Source organism: Mauremys reevesii, linkage group 18 (genome assembly GCF_016161935.1).
Source record: "Mauremys reevesii isolate NIE-2019 linkage group 18, ASM1616193v1, whole genome shotgun sequence".
Classification (NCBI taxonomy): Eukaryota; Metazoa; Chordata; order Testudines; family Geoemydidae; genus Mauremys; species Mauremys reevesii.
The window spans coordinates 3,347,383-3,369,417 of record NC_052640.1 but is presented as its reverse complement, the minus strand read 5'-3'; the positions used below and the strand labels follow the sequence as shown (position 1 = coordinate 3,369,417).

Sequence of the window (22,035 nt, the reverse complement as noted above, 5' to 3'; positions counted from 1 at the left end):
CGCGCGCAGATGAACTCCCGCAGGACAATGCTAACGGACCAAAACCCCACAGCGCCCAGGGCTGCCCTACCAGCCTCCTCCTCAAAGGAAACCTGCCTTTTTACGTGGTTTCTTGCAACATGCGTTAACCCCTTGTGCGGAACAATCTATCCACCCTCTATTTAGCTGGGATCCCCCTGGGTCCCTCATCCAGCCCTGAAGAAGAGCTCAGAGCAGCTCGACCCACCTTGTCCCTCTCACCAGCAGAAGCTGGTCCCATAAAAGATATTACCTCAGCCACCTTTTCTCTCTCATATGCTGGACCAACAGGGACTTGGGGTCAGTCCCCGCTGCCCCGTGAGCCGAGCGCTCGACTGATGTGCTGGGTCGTTATCGATGCACAAGGACACACTCGCTGAGCTGAACTCATGTCCACAGGCTGCCCCCAGTACAGAGACTGTCCCGTCACCCCAGAAAGGAGCCCTAATCAGCATCTCCTGCCCTTCTGGGGGGTGCCAGTGCCATCCGGGGGAGCTGCGGGGGCAGTGGGGGAAGAGGGGCTCTCGCCCAGGGGCTGGCGGAGCTGGATTTGCCCTTTCCCTGCGGCAGCAGCTGGAGGGGGACAGGGACGGCAGGCCCTTACCCCGATCTTGCCGATCTTGGCCGCCATCATGAGGGGCGAGAGGCCGTCGTTGTTGAGCAGGGCCTCCAGGTTGGTGTCGGGGAAGAGCTTGGCGCACTTGATCAGCAGCAGGTCGTACATCTTGGTAACGAACTTGGTGTTCTCCCGGGTGTTGTCGGCGATGGCCACCAGGGCGTGCAGCACCGTGTTGCCCCGGGAGTCCTGGCGCCGCAGGTCTGCCTGCTTGTGCGCGTTCTCCGTGAGGTAGTGGACGATGTGCGGCTGGTTGGTGCAGGCGGCGAGGGAGAGGGGCAGCTCGCCTGGCAGGGGAGAGAGCACGATGGACGTTGGCCTTTCTCAGCCCCGCCACTCTCAGAACCGGGCTCTGGGCACCGGGCAGCCAGCTGGGGGAGCCAGGCCAGAGGCCTGAGGAGAAGCAGCTGCTCTGCTCCCCCAGGCAGCGAGCGAACAGCCAGTGGGGGGAGCAGAGGGACAGGCCTGAGCAGTGGTGGAGTAACCAGGAGCGTGAGTCTGTAATGGGATTGCCTAGGGAGGTGGTGGAATCTCCATCACTGAGGATTTTTAAGAGCAGGTTGGACAAACACCTGTCAGGGATGGTCTAGACAATACTGAGTCCTGCCTTGAGTGCAGGGGACTGGACTAGAGACCTCTCGAGGTCCCTTCCAGTTCTGTGATTCTATGTGTGATGGCGCACACACCGTGACTGCATGTGAGACTGTTCACGTGACCCGACGGAGAAATCCCACACAGACTGGTGTGTACCAGCGCAGGGTCCTGAGAGTGTAAGGGATTGCACACGTGTGTCACAGCACGCACACCATGACTGCGTGTGAAACTGTGCGTGTGACCCGACGGGGAGATCCCGCACAGACTGGTGTGTACCAGCGCAGGGTCCTGAGAGCGTAAGGGATTGCACACGTGTGTCACAGCACGCACACCATGACTGCGTGTGAGACTGTTCATGTGACCCGATGGGGCAATCCCGCACAGACTAGTGTGTACCAGTGCAGAGTCCTGAGAGTGTAAGGGATTGCACACGTGTGTGACAGCACGTACACCGTGACTGCGTGTGAGACTGTTCATGTGACCCGACGGAGCAATCCCGCACAGACTGGTGTGTACCAGTGCAGGGTCCTGAGAGTGTAAGGGATTGCACACGTGTGTGACAGCACGTACACCATGACTGCGTGTGAGACTGTTCGTGTGACCCGACGGAGAGATCCCGCACAGACTGATGTGTACCAGCGCAGCGTCCTGAGAGTGTAAGGGATTGCACACGTGTGTGACAGCACGCACACCGTGACTGCGTGTGAAACTGTTCATGTGACCCAACGGGGCAATCCCACACAGACTAGTGTGTACCAGCGCAGGGTCCTGAGAGTGTAAGGGATTGCACACGTGTGTGACAGCACGCACACCGTGACTGCGTGTGAGACTGTTCATGTGACCCGACGGGGCAATCCCGCACAGACTGGTGTGTACCAGCGCAGCATCCTGAGAGTGTAAGGGATTGCACGGGAGGGCAGGTCATTCTCCAGCAACGCGTCAGTTCTAGGCCCCTGCCGACATGGGGGAGGGGTTCGTTTTGGGGTGATCTGTGGGACACGGAGCTGGTGAGACCCCAGAGTCCATCTCCCAGGCCAGCAGGCAGCAGGCAGACAGGGACACTTCCTGGCACCCACACCCGGGAGCTGGGCCAAGGGGCGGGCAGGTCTGGCTCATTACCAAGCCCCCCATTGGGGCATCCCCCTCACCGTAGGTGGCTTCTCCACCCGCTCTTCCAGCTGGGGCCCCCCACCACCTGAGGACGTGGCCTTTCCCGTGCGCAGGGCCGGGCAGCGCTCCCCACTCACCGAAGTAGAAGTACCCGCCCTCGTTCTTGGGCTGGAAGAAGCGGCCGCGTGCCTGGGCGTGCACGTCCGCCCCCTTCTCCACCAGCAGCTCCACGTAGTGCTTGCAGCGACGCTCGATGGCGATGTGCAACGCCGTCTGGCCTGGAACCACACGCAGGCCCGTCAGTGCCCCGAGCGCCCAGCCCCAGCCCCGGCCGAGCCGGCGTCACGCTCCCAACGCACCGCAGGGAGGGCAGGCGGAGCGGGGGGAGTGAACATGGCTCTGCCCCGGCCGCGGCTGAGCTCCCAGCAGCCCGCCCAGCGCTGGCCATGGCCAGGAATCCCACCCCCGTCCCGGCTCACGGCTCAGCCCCCACCTCGGTAGTAGACGTCTCGGAAGGGCGAGTTGATGAACTCCCGCATGTTGCCCGTCTGCTCCGCGATGGCCAGCAGCAGGGGGATGGTGTCGTTTTTGCCCCCGCTCAGATTCAGCAGCGCTTTGGGCAGGCAGGTCTTCCCCGTCGAGGGCTCTGCAGGGGAGCGGAGGGGCTGTGAGAGAGGGAGTGGGGCAGGCAGGAACAGCCTGGAGCTCAGAGCGGGCACGTGCCCACCTCCAGGGGTTCCACCTTCACCCAGCCACAAGCCCCCAGGCGGGCATGGCCTAGGAACACCTGCGTTCAGAAGCGTTTCTTGTCACATGGGGCCCTCAAACCTGCTTGGCTGGAAGAGAGGCTAGTTCCCCGGAGGGGAACCCACCAGCCCCGATGCACTCACACGGGCACGGGCAGTGGCTGCGCAGCCAGGCTCAGGGATGCCAAGCTGTGTCCGCACAATCGAGGGTGCACGCCCAATTTACCGTCACTACACGCCCCGCCACGCTGACTGCACGGGAAGCACCCAGCCCAATGGACTCTGCTGTGTCCCTCTAGATCCTGCAGCAAGGGCACAGGGCCTGCGCAGCACAGCCACGGGCTTCCCTGAGCTGGTATGTTCGGCTCCCCCGCCCGAGCAGGAAGCCCCAGAGCCAGGCCAGCTGCCGGGTGCTGACGCTGCCCGTTTCGCAGCTCACCTCGAAACTCCTCGTCGGTCAGGCGCTTCTTGTGGGTCAGCAGGAAGGGGAGGAGCCCGTCCAGGGCGGCGGTCGAACCCCGGGACACGATGTCGAAGAGGATGGGCCGGTTAAACACCTTGAGGACTGGAGGCGGGTTGGGGGCCGGGGCCTTCGGGCTGTGGGTCTGCTTCCTGGAAAAGGGGCACCGTTTCTACAAAGAGGCTCTCCGAGCGCGCAGCTCCTCCTGCCACCTGCGCCGGCCTGACGCCTACAGGGCCAGGAGCCAGTGCATGAGCCAGACACGGCCACTGACACGTCCTTTACTACAGCCTGCTCCAGGTGCCTGGGTGGGGCATCTGGTCTCCTGGCCCTTGACTTCGCCTCTGCCCCACAGCACTGCAGTTACCCAGGTGCACAAGAGGCAGTGTGACTCAGCGGGCAGGATACTGGACTGGGAGTCAAGACAGGGGGACTGGATTCTACCACTGACTCTCTTAGACAAGGTGCTTCCCTGCTCTGTGCCTCAGTTTCCCCATCTGTAAAATGCAGGCAGTAATACTTGGTCACCTGTGTAAAGTGTTTCATTTCCTATGGAAGGTCCTTTCCCAGAGCTAGAAAGTGTAATGAGCCTGCAGCGCCCTCCTCTGGTTACACTAGGACCAGCGCCAATGGGCCTCGGGATGCAGATCTGCCCCAGCACAGTGAGCTTGCAGGAACATGGAGCCTCTTCCGAGCGCCTTCCACCCAAGGGGCTTTGCAAACCTTAATGCCTTTAGCCCGAGGAGACAGGCGAGCATCATTTCGCACCGGGATAAACAGGCTCAGTGACGACGGGATGGGGGCCGACTCCCTTGCTGAAGGCCAGGGACTGCTAAATGCCACTCTCCAGAGGATACGGGCCCTCAGGCCAGTTCTGGGGACGCAAGCCGGGCTGGTTCGGGCACCTCCGTTGTCTCAGCTAATTACATCTAAACAAACCAGTCTCAGCTTAGCACCAGGCCTCGGCGGAGGGGAAAGCGCAGCCTGAACGAGGCTTCTCCCTCGAATCAGCCACTTACAGAACAAGGCGTCATTAAAGGAATTTCGAGGAGTGCCCCAGGACCTTTGTGCAATGGAATGGGCTTGCCCACCCCAGGGGGTGCGCAGGGCTGGATCGGCCCTGCAGTGCTGCCGGCACAAGAACCCAAACAAAGAGCTAACCTCACCCGTGCCCCGGCCCCGGCCTGGCTGGGTTCCAGCCTCAGAAACATGAGCAGCAGTTGCGTGCACTTCCTGGTAGGTTACAAGCAAACAACCCAGCTATTTGGGAGGGACCATTTGGGTGGCATAAGGGGCCAGGAATAAGAGTGACGGGGGGATATGTGGGAAGGGACAGGGTGGCTAAATGCCAGGAGAACCCCCCTAGCAGATCACCAGATTGTTGCTATCAATGAAAACCTTGGCATGGCGCTTTACAAACAAATCCGCCCCGCTCCCAGCCCCAAAGAGCTTCCCACAGGAACAAGGGGAAGTGTCCTCCTCTGCAAGGCTACTGCAAGCTCTGGGGACAAGTCCTAGCCTGGCTGCCGGGGGCCCAGCACCCAGGTTGCAAAGCTCAGACCATCTTCAGGGGACAGTGGGGGAGTGACATCTGGGTTCAGTTGGCAGCTAGACTTCGTCCACAGACCCCACCCAGGCCAGATCCTACCGGAGAATGTCCACGAGCTTTTGGTCCTGCCCCCATGGAAGTCAGAGGCCACGCTCTGGGGGGGCAGGATGGGGCCTTCAGACCTGCCGGTCCGATTTCAGTTGTAGCTAATGTCCCTGCAGTGCTGGTGGGGGACAGTGATACCCGGGGGGGAGGGACAGTCAGTATAGGTGCCACACCGTGCCCGTGGGGGCCACACTCCCCTCCGAGTGCTGGTCTCTGCCGCGGACCCCCAGCCCTTGGGAATGGAAGTGATTCAGGCAGGCAGGGGAGGGGGAGAACCCCAGCACCATCTAAGGCAGGTGACTGTGTCACAGGGTCATCCAGGTGCATGCCCCTATCCTAGAGCAACGGCCCCAAATGCTACTCCGCACACACGTGGCTGCTGTGGGGCTCGGGACCTTGGCTGCTACGGACAGTCCGGGATCCCCCGCACCCCACACATATACAGGAACCAGGGCGGGGGAGGGAAGCGGGAGGCAATTCGTTCTCAGCTTCTGCAAGAGCGGCGTCTGCCTCTGTGCACAGTACAGCACCATGCACAATGGCAGCTCTCCAGCCAGTGCCTGCTAAACCAGCTGGGAGCGTCTCTTCCCCTCCAATCCCCACCCTCCCCTTCCCCGCTTCACTTGTTCTCTGGCCTGGGCAATGCCCCCCATCTCCTAGCCCCTTTCACCCTAGGATCTGCCGGGGGAGTGTTGTCATCCCTTTGCTACAGACCACGTGGGGACAGTGAGATTGGCCCCAGGCCACAGAAGGGGGCAGTGGAGAAGACAGAAGGAAGGGATCTGACAGACAGCCTGAGCATGGGGGGACACTGCCTCCCAGAGCGGGGACCAGAACCCTGGGTCCTGCCCCCAGTCCCATTGCACTAAGCAGTCCTGGGTCCCCGTCAGTCCTCAGCACCTGAGGGCTCCTGTGTGGCCATCGCCCCGGGAAGCACAGTGGGTGCAGGACGCCAGCAGGGCAGGAGCTGCGTCATGCTGTCTGAATGAGCACAGGGAGCCCCGGGGAGCAGAGCCGGAGTCTCTCCAGCCCATGGCTTGGCCAGCCCCACGGCGCAGGGAGTTTCTCCAGGACAGACCGGTGCATTGTGCCCTGCTGCCTGTTCTGGGGCGGGCTGGGCCTCCCTGTCCCCCGGGAGCATTTCCTGGCCCAGCCTGGCAGGGAGCGGGCGGGGAGCACTCCTTGAAAAGCCCATTCATGCCGGAGCCCGGCTGGCCACGCCCAGCGAGGAGAGCCAGGCTGCACAAGGCAGAGTGAGACGGCCCAGCACAGAGCCCTCTTTCAGGGGAGCGCGCGAGAGGGGAATTGGCAGCCAGCCGCCCTGGCGAGTGCCAGTACCTCCCAGGCCAGGCTGTCTGCACACCCTCCAGCACGGCTCGCCCAGGGGACAGTTCCACACAGCCCTGCTCCCTGCTCCCGCTGGCCTCCCCCCATCCCGCTGCTCGCTCGCTCGCAGCCCCCAGATCTAGCTCAACGTGATCTCCCGCCGGCCTGCGCTGGGGTTCAAGGTCCGTTCCAGACCGCGGCTCCAGCCCATTTTGGTCTAGGCACTGGGGTTCCCCCCCCAGTATCAGGGCTCATCTCATCCTTACTCGAGGGACAGCTCAGGCAGGTCCAGCGCCCCTAACACCAGCCTGGAGCGCCAGGAAGGGAGCGCGTCATGTGTCTCAGCAGCTACCGCAGGCTAGTAGAGGCAGTGCACTGATGGGCACCCAAGGGCATCCCAGCTACTCCTCCTGCTTGGGACACAGGGGAGGGGAAATCTCCCTGGCTCTGATCGTCCCTTGGGCTTTTGGAGCTTCCCAGTCCTGCTGCAACAGCCTTACCACCTCCTGGGCGGCCTGCACAGCTCATTGCTACCTGCTCCCCCGGGGGAGCCCCTTCGCTCTGCGGCTTGCCCCGCCTGCACTGCCCTCGGGTGGCAGAGGTTTGCTTGGGGCCAGGTCGGAGGGGCCTGGCTATTGTCCAGCTCCCAGCAAGGCGCCTTTAGGAAGCTGGCATCCCTGTAACCCCAGTGCCCCTCTTCTTTGCAAGTGACCATGGAAAACGTTCAACCAGACACAAGCAGGTGCTGTTAAATGGGCACATTCAACAGGAGCACTGCAGAGCCTGCTCCCACATGCAGCTGCCCGGTGCTAGCCATGCTCCTTACTGTTACTAGCTGACACCTGTGAGAAATTACCAGGTTGGTCAAAATGCCCTTGCTGAGCGCTGGGGCTGTGGCATCAAAGGTAGCGACCCCATCCTGCCTCTCCATGTCCCTCCCTCTTAGTGCGTTTGCTTCCTGCAATCCTAGCAGCTCAGAGAAATAGTTTTCACTGCAAATATTTCAAAGAAGGTTCATATCCACAGCAAACAGTTCCAAATATTTCCAACAAAAATGTGGATTTTTTCTTAAAGTATCATTAAAATAAAAGCAGGTAGGGCACCTGAGCAAGCACCGAAAATAATAGAAACAGGAGCACAAAGATCTCCCCAGCAAAACATCAGGGGCAAAAAGGCTCACAAACTCTGCGATGTTTGTGGACGTGACATTTTCTGGCTTGGCCCAGAAAGATGCTGGGCTGTGAGGTGGGAAAGGCAAATGCCCCAAGCTAGAGGCGGCCGATATTTTTCAAACCTTTGAGGAAGCCTTGCATTTGGAAATTCCAAAATTTGAAAAATAAATGGGAAAATTTTGGATAAAATTTGCTCAAAAAATGCCCCCTTTTTCCAGCCACCTCTAGAGCAGGTAAAACCATTTGAAATTAAAACAGCAATTCACAATTCCGCCCTCCTTCCCCAGCCAGCTCTACCCTGACCCCGGCTGGCATCTCGTGGCTGGATGCCCCGCACAGCCCTTGGCATGGAGAGGCGGCAGCGTAAGGGGGACGGGGGTGCCATACTCACTCCCCGATCTTCTTCCGCCAGCGCTTGTTCTCATTGGGGTGCTGGCGGTATGTGCCATAATCGAAAAGCGAGTCCATGGGGGCTTTCTTGGGCCCTGGGACGACAGAGGACTCGTAGATGGTGGAGTCCAGCAGGTCCTTGGGGTTGGGAACGCCCTTTTTGAAGGCCCCGTGGAATTTCATACGCAGGTTTTGCTGCTTGCTGTCCCCTGAGCCGGGGGGGAGCCGGGCCGCCTCAGCGGGGCAGGGGCCATCCTCGTTCTCAAACAGGTTGGCCAGAGACGAGAGCGGGAAAGCATCGTTCTGAGGGGAGCTCTCTTCGCCTTGGGCCTCGCCGGCCTCCCCAACGTGGAGCCGGGGAGGGTCGTCGGAGTCCGCCATGCCGCCCGCTTTGGAAGGGCCCCGACTCCTCCCTGTGTGCCTGGAAGAGAAGGGGTGGGTGAGAGCATGAGAAATGACATGGTGGGGTGGGAAGGGGCGTGCGTGTGCAGGGTAAGAGAGACGTCCTACGCAACAAACCCTCCCAGCCAGAGACGCACAAAGCCAGGCCGGACCCTCCTCCGCCCCTGCTCAGCTCCGCTCGCTGCGGGGGCAGGAATCCCAGGCCTCCCAGCTCTGGGCCACAGCTTGGGCCGAAGCACCAGAGCGCCCCAAAGAGCAGCAGCCCGGTCGGGGGGTCTCTGCTGAGCCTCCCTGCGTCAGAGGGAAAGGAAGGGGCAAGGCCGGAGGGGGGACTGTCCACGTGCCCGGGCAGAAAGCCAGCGAGTGGATTTGGGGTCCCACTACACTGCAAGCGAAGGGGGGATTGCCCCGCAGATAAGAGCACCCCGGAACTAGCCAGCACGGGTAACAACAGGAGCACAAAGATGGCAGCGCGGGCTAATGGCCCCGGTACAAGGCGGCCACAGAACCCATGGGCTGCCTGCCTGCGCTGAAGCCCTTGCCACCAGATCTACTCTGCTATTGTTACCTGTGCTAGCTAGAGTAATGCTAACACAGGTACGCTCACCCCCCTATGCAGTATAGACACTACTCTGCTATTGTTACCTGTGCTAGCTAGAGTAATGCTAACACAGGTACACTCACCCCCCTTTGCAGTATAGACACTACTCTGCTATTGTTACCTGTGCTAGCTAGAGTAATGCTAACACAGGTACGCTCACCCCCTTTGCAGTACAGACACTACTCTGCTATTGTTACCTGTGCTAGCTAGAGTAATGCTAACACAGGTACACTCACCCCCCTTTGCAGTACAGACACTACTCTGCTATTGTTACCTGTGCTAGCTAGAGTAATGCTAACAGAGGTACGCTCACCCCCCTTTGCAGTACAGACACTACTCTGCTATTGTTACCTGTGCTAGCTAGAGTAATGCTAACACAGGTACACTCACCCCCCTTTGCAGTACAGACACTACTCTGCTATTGTTACCTGTGCTAGCTAGAGTAATGCTAACACAGGTACGCTCACCCCCTTTGCAGTACAGACACTACTCTGCTATTGTTACCTGTGCTAGCTAGAGTAATGCTAACACAGGTATGCTCACCCCCCTTTGCAGTATAGACACTACTCTGCTATTGTTACCTGTGCTAGCTAGAGTAATGCTAACACAGGTATGCTCACCCCCCTTTGCAGTGTAGACACTACTCTGCTATTGTTACCTGTGCTAGCTAGAGTAATGCTAACACAGGTACGCTCACCCCCTTTGCAGTACAGACACTACTCTGCTATTGTTACCTGTGCTAGCTAGAGTAATGCTAACACAGGTACGCTCACCCCCTTTGCAGTATAGATACTACTCTGCTATTGTTACCGGCGCTAGCTAGAGTAATGCTAACACAGGTACGCTCACCCCCTTTGCAGTACAGACACTACTCTGCTATTGTTACCGGCGCTAGCTAGAGTAATGCTAACACAGGTACGCTCACCCCCTTTGCAGTGTAGACACCCCCTTACATGGCCTCGAAGAGGAACAGGATCTCCCAGGGGGTGGGGGTGGACCAAATCGACTCAAACCCTCCTAAAGCAGAATAACCCAGCAGACAGGGTGAGCAGCACATGTCAGATCACACGGCCCCCACTCCCCTCACACCTTTGCCTGCTGGGATCTTGCAATAGCTTCCTGGATCTCGCTGGCAGGAGGGATCGTTCCTAGCCAGTTCCCAGTTCTCACCCCAGTGCTCCTAGTCGAGGGACTCCCTGCACCGGGGTTCAGTCCCTCCGTGCTCAGGGAGATCACAAACTCCCCGCGTCTCACTTCTCCCGCACACTCAGGAAATGTGCTTCCCCTGCCCTCGGAGCCAGGGCCCCCGGGATGCAGGGCCGGACGGGCAGGCAGCTAGCGAGTCCATGCCGTGGTGGTGGCTGCGCCAGCCGGGTCCCCTCCTATCTGCAGATGTGTGTGGGATCCAATCGGCTGCTGGCTTCGTGTTTCAAAGCGCTGCTGTAATGACAGAGGCCAGCCCTGCCGCAGCCCTGCCTTGCCCAGATGTGGTTTTATGGGCACGGCCCAGGGCAGGGGAGAGAACAGGCTCTTCTTTCTCCAGCCCTATAAATACCGACCAGCCACCCCAACCCCCCTCCAATAAACACCCAGGGCCTGGCTAAAAGCAACCCAAGGCAGCGGATCCGGGGCAGCAGGAGAGAGGCAGCAGCTGCCGCCCTGGCCCTGTGCCATTCGCGGGACCCCACAGAGCGGGCTCAGCAGAGGGCTGGCATGAGTGTGAACGCCAAGGGCCCGATTCTAGTCTCATGCTGGTTTCACACCCCTGCTGCTCCGCTGACTTCAATGGCGACATTCCCAGTTTTCCCAGGTGTAGGCAAGGGGAGGACCAGGCTTCCCGGGCCCAATTCACGGTCACCCTGCCCCTCCTGCGTGCAGTTACACCAGAGCAGAGCTGGGTGAGATGCTGCCCCCTAGTGTTTCACGCTCGCACTGCACAGGTGGAATTGGTGACACAACTGAGGGGCAACAGAGAATCTGTTTCAATCAGACTCCCGAGATGGAGGCTTGCAATGGGATGGGGGAGGGGATCCAAATGAGGGCTCCGTGGCGGGGGAGGGACCTGTGTGTGGATTGTCCTGCAGCTGGAATTCAAATCCACGGCCCTGATTTATTTTGGTGCACAGGAAAATTTGCAAAAGAAATAACCAGCAGGCAGCAAATTCTAAGCCACAGCCAGCTATGGGAGCCAAGGTGTCGGTGTCTGTGCTGTTGTTGACAGGCCCGGCAGCTCTGGGAGGACAGAAAAAGCAGCCTGGGAACATGTCATTTTCTACTTGGTTGTAGCTTTGTATAACAAGCCCTAATGTGGGGCTTTGCTCTCCAGGCCTCGGACTGGAACGTTTGCTGGATAACATGCTTCTAATTATGTAGCGTGTCATTACTAGAGAGCCAGCAGGTTTCAGTGGCACAGCAATCCTGCTGCCGTGTCATCGGAAATTCAGCGTCTCCCCTCTGGCCCCACTCTGGTGTCTGGAATTATCCCAGCGTCCCCTCTCCCTGCCGGGCTGGGGCAGCACGCACGCCCCGTGTGGCCAGGGGAGATGGTCCCGGGATGGGGAGGAAGGAAAGGAAGGAAACAGCAAGGAGAACGGAGCCAGAGAGTCACCACCCTGGAGCGCCGTTTGTCCTGCCTTACGTAGCTTCATGCACGCCACGCTCAGTCTCCTCTTCACTTTGCAGGCCCTGCCCAGCTCCGTACCCACTCCCGTCTCCTCCTGCTCCTCTCTCCGGGGTCAGCCAGGCCATTCTCCTAGCCGCCCCCATGGCCCCTTCCACACCACCCCGTTCATCTCCCTCTCAAGGGAGGTCCTGACTCCAGGGAGCAACCCAGCCTCAGCATTTGCCTTGGTGGGGCTCGTCCATATTGTGCGGCCTCCTCTCCATGCGGTTAGTCTGTCACTCCGCTGGGATCTTGGGTTTTGCAGGCACCCCTGGCCAGGCGTGAAGCGCTGAGCAGGCCTTGTGGAGCTGGAGAAACCTGGCTTGTAGAGAGGGGCTTTTCATTCCTATGGGAGTGCTTTACAAAGGGGGGAGGGGGTGTCATTATCCCCTTTCTACAGATGGGAAACTGAGGCCCAGAGAGGGGATGTGCCCAGTCCAAGGTCACCTAGGGAGCCAAGATTAGCACCCAAGTGTCCTGGCTCCCAGTCCAGTGTCCAGCCTCTGTTCCCTGCATCCCACCCTCTCACCCAGAGACAACTCTGGATTCCCAAAGCAGCGACAAACGAGCCAAGCCCAAAGGGGTGGGGAAGTCCCTAGTAGTTCGCTGCCCCACTCTTCCCCTTCCGGTGCTACCTCTGCTCTTCCTATGCTGGAAGGGCGGGCGAGAGGTGTGCCAGACCCCGCGGGAAAGGCTCAGGGTCCCCCAGCTGACCGAGAAATACGGGGTCCAGGCCACCTCTGCAGAGCCAACCGCTTGGAAGAAGGGCTGATCGCGAGCAGATGCAAAGCCCCAACCTCCGGAGGGTCTCTCAGCACTTCCGAGCGCTAGCTGGAGCCCTGCAGGCATTCGGCGCTTTACACACGGAGATGAACAATGTGATTTCACACCGCAAAGCCCCCGGAGCCTGGTCACCACTATTCCGATGGGGAGCCAGTGCCCAAGGTCACCCATCCCCACAGGTCAGAAATAGAGGCCAGAGCTCCCAGGGCCCTGAGCTGGCCTCTGAATGACTGTCTCTGGCTGCCCTCCCCGCTCGCCCACACAGAGGTGTCTTTGTCCCGTCTTCAGATCTGGTTTCCTTTCGCTGACATTTCCCCAGGTTTATCACCATGGTGACTCAGCCCTCCCAGTGATGGCGCCAGGACCGTCACACCAGAGTCTCCTCTGAGGCACATTTACCTTAGCCTCTTTCGGGAGGTCTCCCGCTGGAGCAGCTCCAGTGGTGGTACCAAGCAATAGGGGGCACTAGAGCAGTCAGGGCACAGGTGATACCTGTGTTTAACCTGCAGGTCAGCTAGACCTGCTCTGAGCAGGGTCAAACATCACAGACACGGACATACCAATGTGTCCGCCCTAGTGCACACCAGTGCGATGATGGGAGAGTCCTGTTTAGACACTGCCTCAGAGGGCAGATCTCCAGCTTCCACTGAATAATAATAATAATAATACATAGCTCTTATCTAGTGCTTCTCATCCATAGATCTCAAAGAACTTTACAAAGGAGGTCACTATCATTAGCCCTGCTTTGCAGATTGAGAAACTGAGGCACAGAGAGGGGCAGCAATTTACCCCAGCAGGCCAGTAGCAGAACCAGGACTAGAACCCAACTCGTCCAATGCACTGTTCTAGCCACTAGACCACGCTGCTTCCCCAACACAAGGATACAAGACAAAGCACAATGCCTCTCTCCTGGCTGGAAAGGCAGCAGTCAGCACAGACTCGGTAAAGCCCCAGGAGATAGAGAGTAAAGTTAGCTTCTGTCATCAGGCTAATCACACCCTGGTTCCCTTCCGTGTAGCAGCACCACAAAAACGTCCTGCCTGACAAATTCCACACCGGTTTGCTAACATAGCTCAGTCACAGCATTAACCCCTTGGTGAACCCTCTGCAGACTTAGTGGTATTCAGGCTATTGACAATGGGGCAGATTTTCAAAGGAACCAGTGGGTGCTGGGCACCCAACTCTCCTGACATTTACTGGAGGTGCCTAACTTCCCTAGGCTCCTTTGAAAATTCCAACCAAAGCATCTACGGTGCCGTACAAAAAGCACAACATAAAACAAGACCCTGACAGGCAAAGCCCAACTAGCCCTCACCTCTTCAGACAAGCCTCCAGCCCAGGGCAAAGCCAACATCCATGGGCCCTGCCATCTGCTTTGCCAGATTCAGGGGATGTGCCCTTCTGCGGGGTAGCCGACTATCAGTTATGTCACGGAGACTAAAGACTTAGTGGAAAATACAACCCAGGGTAACAGAGGCAACAAAGCAGCCCTAGGGGTCTAGCAAAGCTGCTCCAGGAGGGAGTCCCACCCCGGCCAAGTGTAAACGCCAGGCAGAGACACAGGGCAGAAAGCAATAGCCCAAGTGCTCAGGGTCTAGGTCCTGTTGAGCCTTCGATATGAACAGCTACAGACACAGGCTCCCGCCGGCGCTCAGCTGGCAGCAGCCTGGAAATTGCCAGCACTCCAAGGGTTAATTTAAACACACAGTAAAATTCCATGGCAGATTTTACAGCTGTATGCTCCAGGCAGCCTAATCTCCTGAGCATCCCTCCAGCAGGAGCCTGTGGGGGTGGGAGCCTTGCTGCTGCCTGGATCGTACCTGTGCCACGGCAGAGGGAGGATTCCATTCCCCAGGGCTGCCCAGCATTCCTGGAAACAAGCACAACCACCTCCCCTAGTTTTTAAGGAGAGAATCCTGCCCCATCAGCCCTAGGCCAGCAGCTCAATGCTCCCTCCTGAAAGGAGCCCACAGCCTGGGGCTCTCTCCATAGCAAGGCAGTTGTGCCATTGTTCTCAGGGTCTTTCATCCTATCCGGTTGTTTAAAGGGGATCTGAGAACTGTGGGGAAGGGACCCCCCCCCCTGCTCACTGCATGCAGCCAGCACCCTGGGCAGCTGGGATGGAAGGCCTGGAGTTCCCATGACCCTCCCTGGAAGGTCTGGCTTTCACAGGGACGGGATCGATGCTGCCAACTCTCAAGGTTTCCTCCAGGTACAGGATTCTGGCTGAGGCACGCCAGAGCTCCCCCCTCAAGGTTTTGGGTAGGAGAAGGCGGAGCCTGGAGTGTGTTTGGACAGAGCCTGGCACAATGGGACCCTGAGCTCAGGGCATAGAACTGATGTCGAGGGCAGAACTGACAGGAGAACTTGATGCAAGGAGGGAACTGACGTGAGGGCTGGGGAGGCAGAATGAGAAGCTGGCATGGAGGACGGGCGGGATGGGGGCACAGAATTAATGACTGACAATGCTGGGTCTGGGGAGAAGCTGGAAGCTCCATGCCGTCAGGTGGCAGTGAGAGCTCCCGCAGCAGGGGCCAGACCCACCGTACACTGGGCGAGCCCGGATTGGCACACACAGCTGCAGAGAGGCAGTTCAATAATCACAAACCCCAGGATTTTGGGGCTAATCTCATGATTTCTGGGCTGGGACTCACACTGGGTGAACCTTTAGGGCTGGCAGTAATGTGCTATGCAGAGGGGGCAGGGCGCGTTATCCCTGATCTCCAAGTGCACCGTGGCAGCAGAAGTTCCCGCTCCCCTCCAGGGAGGAGAGAGGGTGGCGCGTACAGAGGGAAACAGACTAAACTTTGAGCGGACCCGCAGCAGAGACTAAACACGATGATCTGCCTCCCGGTCACATAGTCACTCGGCCTGGCAGATGGAGGGGGCTGGAACAGGACAATTCATGGCTGGGCTTAGGGAAAACAACCTGCCAAGACAGAAGCGTCCGGGCCTGCCAAGGATTGTGCCGAATCCTGCAGATGGGTCTTGGTACATCTCAAAAGGAGACCAACAAGAACAGGTCCCACCAGCTGATCCGCACCCACAGATGGCTCCTCATGCATGCTACAAAGGCAGGTCTGCATCCTCTTCTCCACTGTATGGAGAGCAGAGGCATCTCAGACAGTCCATGGCAGAGGTGAGGCCGGAGCCCACGTCTCCCAAGTCCCAATCTCGAGCCCTAGCCATTGACCCACGCTGCCCTCTAACCCTGATTACAAAGAGACACTAAAACCACCCCAGGAAAGTGCCTTAAATACCCTGGGAGAGGAGTACCAGTGAACAAGGAGCCTGTCGTGACACAGGCAGCGAGATGGCAGAGACTGGATCCACTGTCCCCATCCTGCTTTTGGTTAATGAAGCAGGGGTAGGAGGGTGATGGGGGGGGAGTGCTCTGGAGGGGAGGGGGCTGTGAGAAGCTGTTTGTCTTTATAGCCCCTCCTGCTCCCGGGGAAGCCAATGGGAGTTTTCCCATGGATATACTTGGGAGATGGCTCAAGCCCTCGGTGGGCAGGGTCCCTGCATGCTGCCACATGCGGGCCATGTTTCCAGCTCTCTCCCAGCGAGCCCGCCCACCACATTAGCCTCCTCCTCCCCAGGGCTCCTGGAAGAGTCTTTCACACCCTTTCGTGGGATGGGTCCTAGTTTAAAGCACTGGTGTCTTGATGGCTGAGTGTTAGCTGGGAACTAGCCCTCCCCACCATCCCAGGGCAGGATGGCATTTGGGGGCATGGCAGGGACTCTATGTCTTTCAGCTCTTTTGCTCATTTTCAGCTCCTCAAAGCCTGGCCTGACTGGAAGAGGTGAGGCAGATCCCCGGCCCCAGCCACCCAGCCACGACCCCTTGGTTTTATGAACCATGGCGCCAGATGTTTGCAAGCCAATGGCTCTCCAGTCTGTCAGGAGCTTGTGAAAGTCTCATGTGCTCCCATGAATGGCTGCTTACCCTCTGTCCACCCGTTTGGGTGCCAGGGGCACACAGCCCGAGGGATGCCACCCAACCCAACATCCCTGGGATCTTCCCAGTATGGTCAGGGCGATCCCAGACCCCATGAGCCGTGTGGGTGGGACCTCAGCTACTAACAGAGTCTAAGTGACACTTTGCAGCCCAGACCCCAAAGCGAGTTCATCACAAGGTGGCTGATACATGTCCTGATGCTGGCCCAGCAGTGCCAGGCCTCTCCACGACACCCCAACACAGCGATGCTCAGAAGGAGGCGAGAGCTGCACATGGTTTGCTGGTGTGTCTCCTTTGCAGCCCGTGATATTAAAACACGGGCATGGGCGCCAACTTATATGGGCTCCTGGGGCTTTAGCCCCAGGAATATTCAGACAGGGGCTCTGCTCCAGCAATATTTGGAGCTAGGTTTCTCCCCTGCTCTGCACTGCCGGCAGCCCAGAGCCCTTTAAATCCCAGCCACGGCCGGGAGTCAGAGGGCTCTGGGCTGCCCGTGGCTGCCAGCAGCCCAGAGCCCTTTGAATCCCAGCCTCTGGCCGCTGATTGCCCCCTCCCCAGACCCCTGCCCCAACTGCCCCCCAGGACCTCCACCCCCTATCTAAGCACCACTGGTCCTTGTTCCCCGATTACCCCCTCCCGAGACCCCTGCCCCTAACTGCCCCTTGGGACCCCAGCCCCTATCTAAACCTCCCTTCGCCTGGTCCCCTACTGCCCCCTCCTGACACCCCCCCCACCTTCCCCCCCAGGACCCTCCTACCTGTCCCCTGCTAAACCCCCTGGACTCCCATGCCTATCCAATTGCTGCCTGTCCCCTGACTGCCCCGTCGAACCTCTGCCCCATCCAACCCCCCCGGCTCCTTGTCCCTTGACTGCCCCCTGGAACTCCCTACCCCTTCTCCAACCCCCAAACCGCTTACTGTGCCACTCAGACCAGCGTGTCTGGCTCCGTGCAGCTCCAGACAGTTGCTGCCATGCTCCCCCATGGAGCCCACAGCCCTCTCCCACCCCCTGCACCTGCCTTCCAGATTTGAACACCTCAAAATTCAGGAGTGCTCAAGCTCAGTTTGGGCAGCTTTTACTTCATTTCTCCCAAATCAGTTTCCCCTGCAAGGTACCAACTGAAGGTGTTGGAGAACAGAGAGATCGGGTGGCCTCCTAATGCCTGGAAAAGAGACAAAGGCCGGAGGAGGGAGTGTCAGTGCCTGTGCGGACTTCTGGGAAGTGCACGGTGTGGAAGGGGATGCTGTCATGCTTTGGAACAACTCCATACAAAGCCAGTCAGGACTCTGGGGGAGCCTCCTCTCTCGGAACATACTGTCTCCAGGGCAAGAAGCTTACACCTTCCTGGGTCTGACCTCGGAGCATTCAGCTTGCCCTTCCACATCGTTCACTTTCCACAGCGAGTCTGCCCAGGCTGGTCCTGGGGCAACCAGAGGGCCCTGCACCCCAACTCCGCAGTCAGATGTGACTCTCAGCCAGACAGTAAAACAGAAGGTTTATTAGATGACGGGAACACAGTTTAAACAGAGCTTGTTGGTACAGAAAACAGAACCCCTCTGTCAGGTCCATCTTGGGGGGTGGGGAGCCCAGAACCAAGTTCTGGGTCTCTCCCCATTTCCCCAGCCAGCTCCAAACTGACACTCCCTCCTCTGGCCTCTGTGTCTCTTCCGGACAAGGAGGCCACCTGATCTCTTTGTCCCCAACACCTTCAGTTGGCATCTTGCAGGGGAAACTGAGGCACCCACACAGTATTCAGAGAAAATATTAAGAACATTCCCACTTCATCACAACAGGTGCAACAAAATATAATACTGTATATTGAAGTAGGCAAGTGCTGCTTCTGACTTTCCACTTTTAATTGACCCTTGTAATCTTGTGGCGCTGACGCGTTGTAGCTTCATTTTATATCAGCTTACAGGGCGGGAGCGGGGGGGCACCACCATTTTGGGCCCCACCAAAAATTATACAAACCTGCCACCTATGAACACGGGGTGATTTAATTATTAACCAACCTAAGCTATTAGCCGATCAGGATGCTTTTAAAAATTAACCAATTAAGTTATTAACTTATTTACTGTGAGAATAATATATAGATATAAACTAAATATTTGCCCCGTCATGCTGTGTAACTAGGAATCTACAGCACTATAGTAAATGAAACAGTGAATTCCCATGAGTGTGGCTCCTTTGGGTAATGCTGATCCCTTACTTGGCCCCTGAACCCCCAAGGTCTGAGTATCGCTGCCCCAGCACAAGGTCATGCAATGTGAACCCGCCACCGCACCCGCTCTGAGTGACTCAGTCGCTGCATGTCTCAGCCCTTCCGAAATGCCCTGGGGCACAGGAAGGAGATAGTGATCTGGGCGCTGCATGCCAGGGCCAGTGACCTCAGTGCTCATGGCTCAGTGTGAGGTTTAACAAACTGGCTCCAGATGCACTGACCCCACATGGCCTTTCTCGGGTTCCTCTTTCTTCTCACACACAGTGGGAGGAGGGAAGGGATGCCCAGGCAGCCTTTGCTTTACAGGCCTTTGTTATTTAATCACCCAGTTTGTATCTCCCCCGCCCAGGGGTATCACATGTCCCATTAATATAGCTGCACCCACCCCGGGGGAGAACAGATCACATTGTTATGTACACCCCGGGGTCGGGTACACAGAGGCCTCTCCAACACTGAAAGTCAGGAAACTTTCCACGGGGAAGTTGCTGCAATGGGACAAGCTGCTGCAATGGGATGCCGTAGGGGCTAGGTCCTTCCATGGAAATGACCTTCCCAGAAGCAGCAGAGCAGAGGCAGGCACGAGACTGAAGAGTCCTCTGTGACGGGGCCGTGACGGGCCAGAGTCGCACAGGAGCGGCAGGTGGCGCGATTCAAAACAAACCATCCACATCCGGCACGTCCCATCCCTGCACCAGCGTCGGCTTCCAGTGAGTGACGTCCCCTGGCCTGCTAGCCAGCGGCACTGGCTGTGTGTGCCAGGCACGGGGCACTCTGCTGAGCAATACTCAGGGCAGCAAGTGCTATGGCCAGTGAGAAGCATTGGAAGGACCAGGCTCTCAATAAACACCATTGGGAAGAAAACCAAGGGAGTGGATGGGGTAACAGGACAGGGGCTCCAGGCCCAGGACCACGCAGCAGGCCTGGCTGGTGCTCGGTTGGGAGTGCTGTCGGAGGAGGATGAGTGCTGCTGGCTTGGGGTGAAATGCAGTGGAAGTCTCGGCGAGGGGATGGGTTGGACAGCTGAAGGATCGGGAGAAGGAGGGGGACTGGAAGCAGGGAGAGGAGCATGCAGCCAGGCCGGAGTGCGTGAGGCAGGCAGAAGGCACCATGCTGGTAGAAAGGCAGGAGTTCATTAGAAACAATCAGGAATTTCAAAGAGTGTCCAGAGTCCAGCTTAGAGATGGGCTAAAGTCACTCCAAGGCCCCAGCCCCCAACTGACACGGGCTGACAGCGAGCGACCAAAGCTACTCTGCCAAACAGAGAGCGAAGCCTGGCAGCTGAAAATCTGCCAGGGGCGTCTCACCCAGAGACCCATCTCCCTGCCCAAGACCAAGCAGAACATGGAATGTCGATTCCACGCAGTCAAATCAACCAGGCACACTGACCTCAGCCACTCAACCCCATCAGAACTGGCAGGAAGCTCCAGTCAGTTTGGCATGGACTGGCACGAGCATCTAAACCCAGTAATGGCTCAGGCAGACAGCGCTGGGCAGCGTTTGTGTTCAGTACATGGACGAGAAAGCTTTTATTGTATATTTTATTGATTAAAGCGTGTTAAGTCCAGAAAGCCTTGGGCAGGAGGCACCGTAGAAATCTTTATTACTATGACAAGTGGTTTCTCTCTCTTCTACACATGAACCTCCTGACTTGGGAGGAGCCGATCCCACAGACCTAAGTCCCGATCAGGCCGGAGAGCTACTGATTCCACTTCTGCACCCCAGCCCCACATTCTGCCCCATCTCGAGGGAGCCAAGGCAGGCTGGAAACAGACCAGGAGGGCCCCTCTGTGCGCCGGGCGTGTGGAGGAGACCGCAGGGCACGGTTTGTTGCGTCCCATGTGGTCCCACGTTGCTGTAAATGTGCTGCTTGCCCCACCCACGCTGATGACAGCGGCAGGAGGACAGATGTGAGAGCAGAACGACAGGCAGCTCCAATCTGGCTGTTTATGTCTCTGGCCCTTTTCTTGGCTTCCTTGTGTAGTAACACGGGAGGAGATTCAGTGACAAACAGGGTATTTAAAGGGACTGGGTGGATCTGCAGATTGTGACTGTATGTTTGCTTTGGTCATTCACAGCCCCCTTGCCAGAGTGATATACTAATAGATCCCTTGGCTTTCCCCTGTCCCACAAACTCAGGCATGTTCCCCTGGACTTGACGTTCTGGGTCCAGACCACAGCTGAGTGCAGAGATCTTGGAACTGCAGCTGCACGTCTCCGCGCTGGCAGGGCTGGAGCACCGGTGGGGATTACAGGCTCCCTGCCCAATTCTGCTGTCACTTAACCTCCTGCAAGCCTGCTGCAGTCAGCGCGAGCACAGGAATTGAGTCCAGTTGCAGGGAGATTCCGGCAGACCAGACCCTGATTTTTACTGCTCAGCCCTGGTGTCACACTCCTCATCTATGGATGTCATTCCACCACCAGCACTCAACAGATGGACACTCGGGGCATATCTACACTGCAACGACACACCCGTGGCTGGTCCGTGTCAGCCGACTCGGGCTTGCGGGGCTCAGGCTACGGGGCTCTAAAATTCCAGTGTAGATGTTCGGGCTTAGGCTGGAGCCTGCGTTCTGGGTCCCCAGAGGGTGAGGGTCCCAGAGCCTGGGCTCCAGCCAGCCAGGATGTCTACAATGCAATTGGATATCCCCCGTGGGCTGGCCACCAGTGAACACACACCCTCAGGGCCCAGAGAGATGAAGTGATTGGCCCAAGGTCACACAGTGAGTTAGAACCAGAGCCAAGAAGAGAAGCCAGCTCTCCAATAGCCCAGTCCTTTGCTTTAACCATTAGGCCATGCTTCCCCTTGCGATTTATTACTTTGTAGATCCCTTGTGGTGCTTCATTGGACAAGCCCAGTCCCAATTGTCACCATGCCCTCTGTGATCCGCAGCACACTGGTCAAATCCCAGCGGGGATAATTCCACTGCACCAACCAAAATTCCCCCTGCAGACTCATTTGCATTCAGGATTCCCCAAGAGGACCTCAGCGACTGGAATACCTGTGGGAACAGCACTCGAAATGTGGGCCAGTGTCACTTCAGAAACACGCCCCTCCATGGGCTGGGAGTTTGTTTTTGGCTTACTCTGATCTAATCCCCAAAAGGAGAAAAACAACTGAACAGCCTCACTAGGTGGGAACTTGGCTTTTCCCATCCAAGCCCATTGTCACCGTCGATTCCTGACTGGTTCTGTGCCTCTCTGTTTGCTGCCAGGAAAACTAGGCTCTGGAGAGGATGAGAATCCAGACTGAGTCATGGTGTGGGGCAAACACGCACAGCTGTGTTTAGGCTAGGCACAGTCACTGCTACTCAGGAGATCAGAG

At 57.9% G+C, this 22,035-nt stretch overlaps 1 protein-coding gene across 2 annotated transcripts in view; it reads right to left on the bottom strand.

The window, feature by feature from the left end:
• The window catches only part of TRPV4 (transient receptor potential cation channel subfamily V member 4), a 41,234-nt gene that overhangs the window by 12,984 nt on the left and 6,215 nt on the right, over nt 1-22,035 (bottom strand). The window contains exons 1-6 of one of the 2 annotated variants that reach the window (XM_039505717.1): nt 10,260-10,272; nt 8,088-8,507; nt 3,524-3,696; nt 2,832-2,984; nt 2,476-2,616; nt 623-921 (exon numbers count right to left, since the gene is read on the bottom strand). In XM_039505717.1, the coding sequence (XP_039361651.1) occupies nt 623-921; nt 2,476-2,616; nt 2,832-2,984; nt 3,524-3,696; nt 8,088-8,467 (1,146 nt within the window). In that variant the 5' untranslated portion in view covers nt 8,468-8,507; nt 10,260-10,272. Of the gene's footprint in view, nt 1-622; nt 922-2,475; nt 2,617-2,831; nt 2,985-3,523; nt 3,697-8,087; nt 8,508-10,259; nt 10,273-22,035 lie in introns of those variants that run through there. The other variant, XM_039505716.1, reaches the window with a different exon arrangement.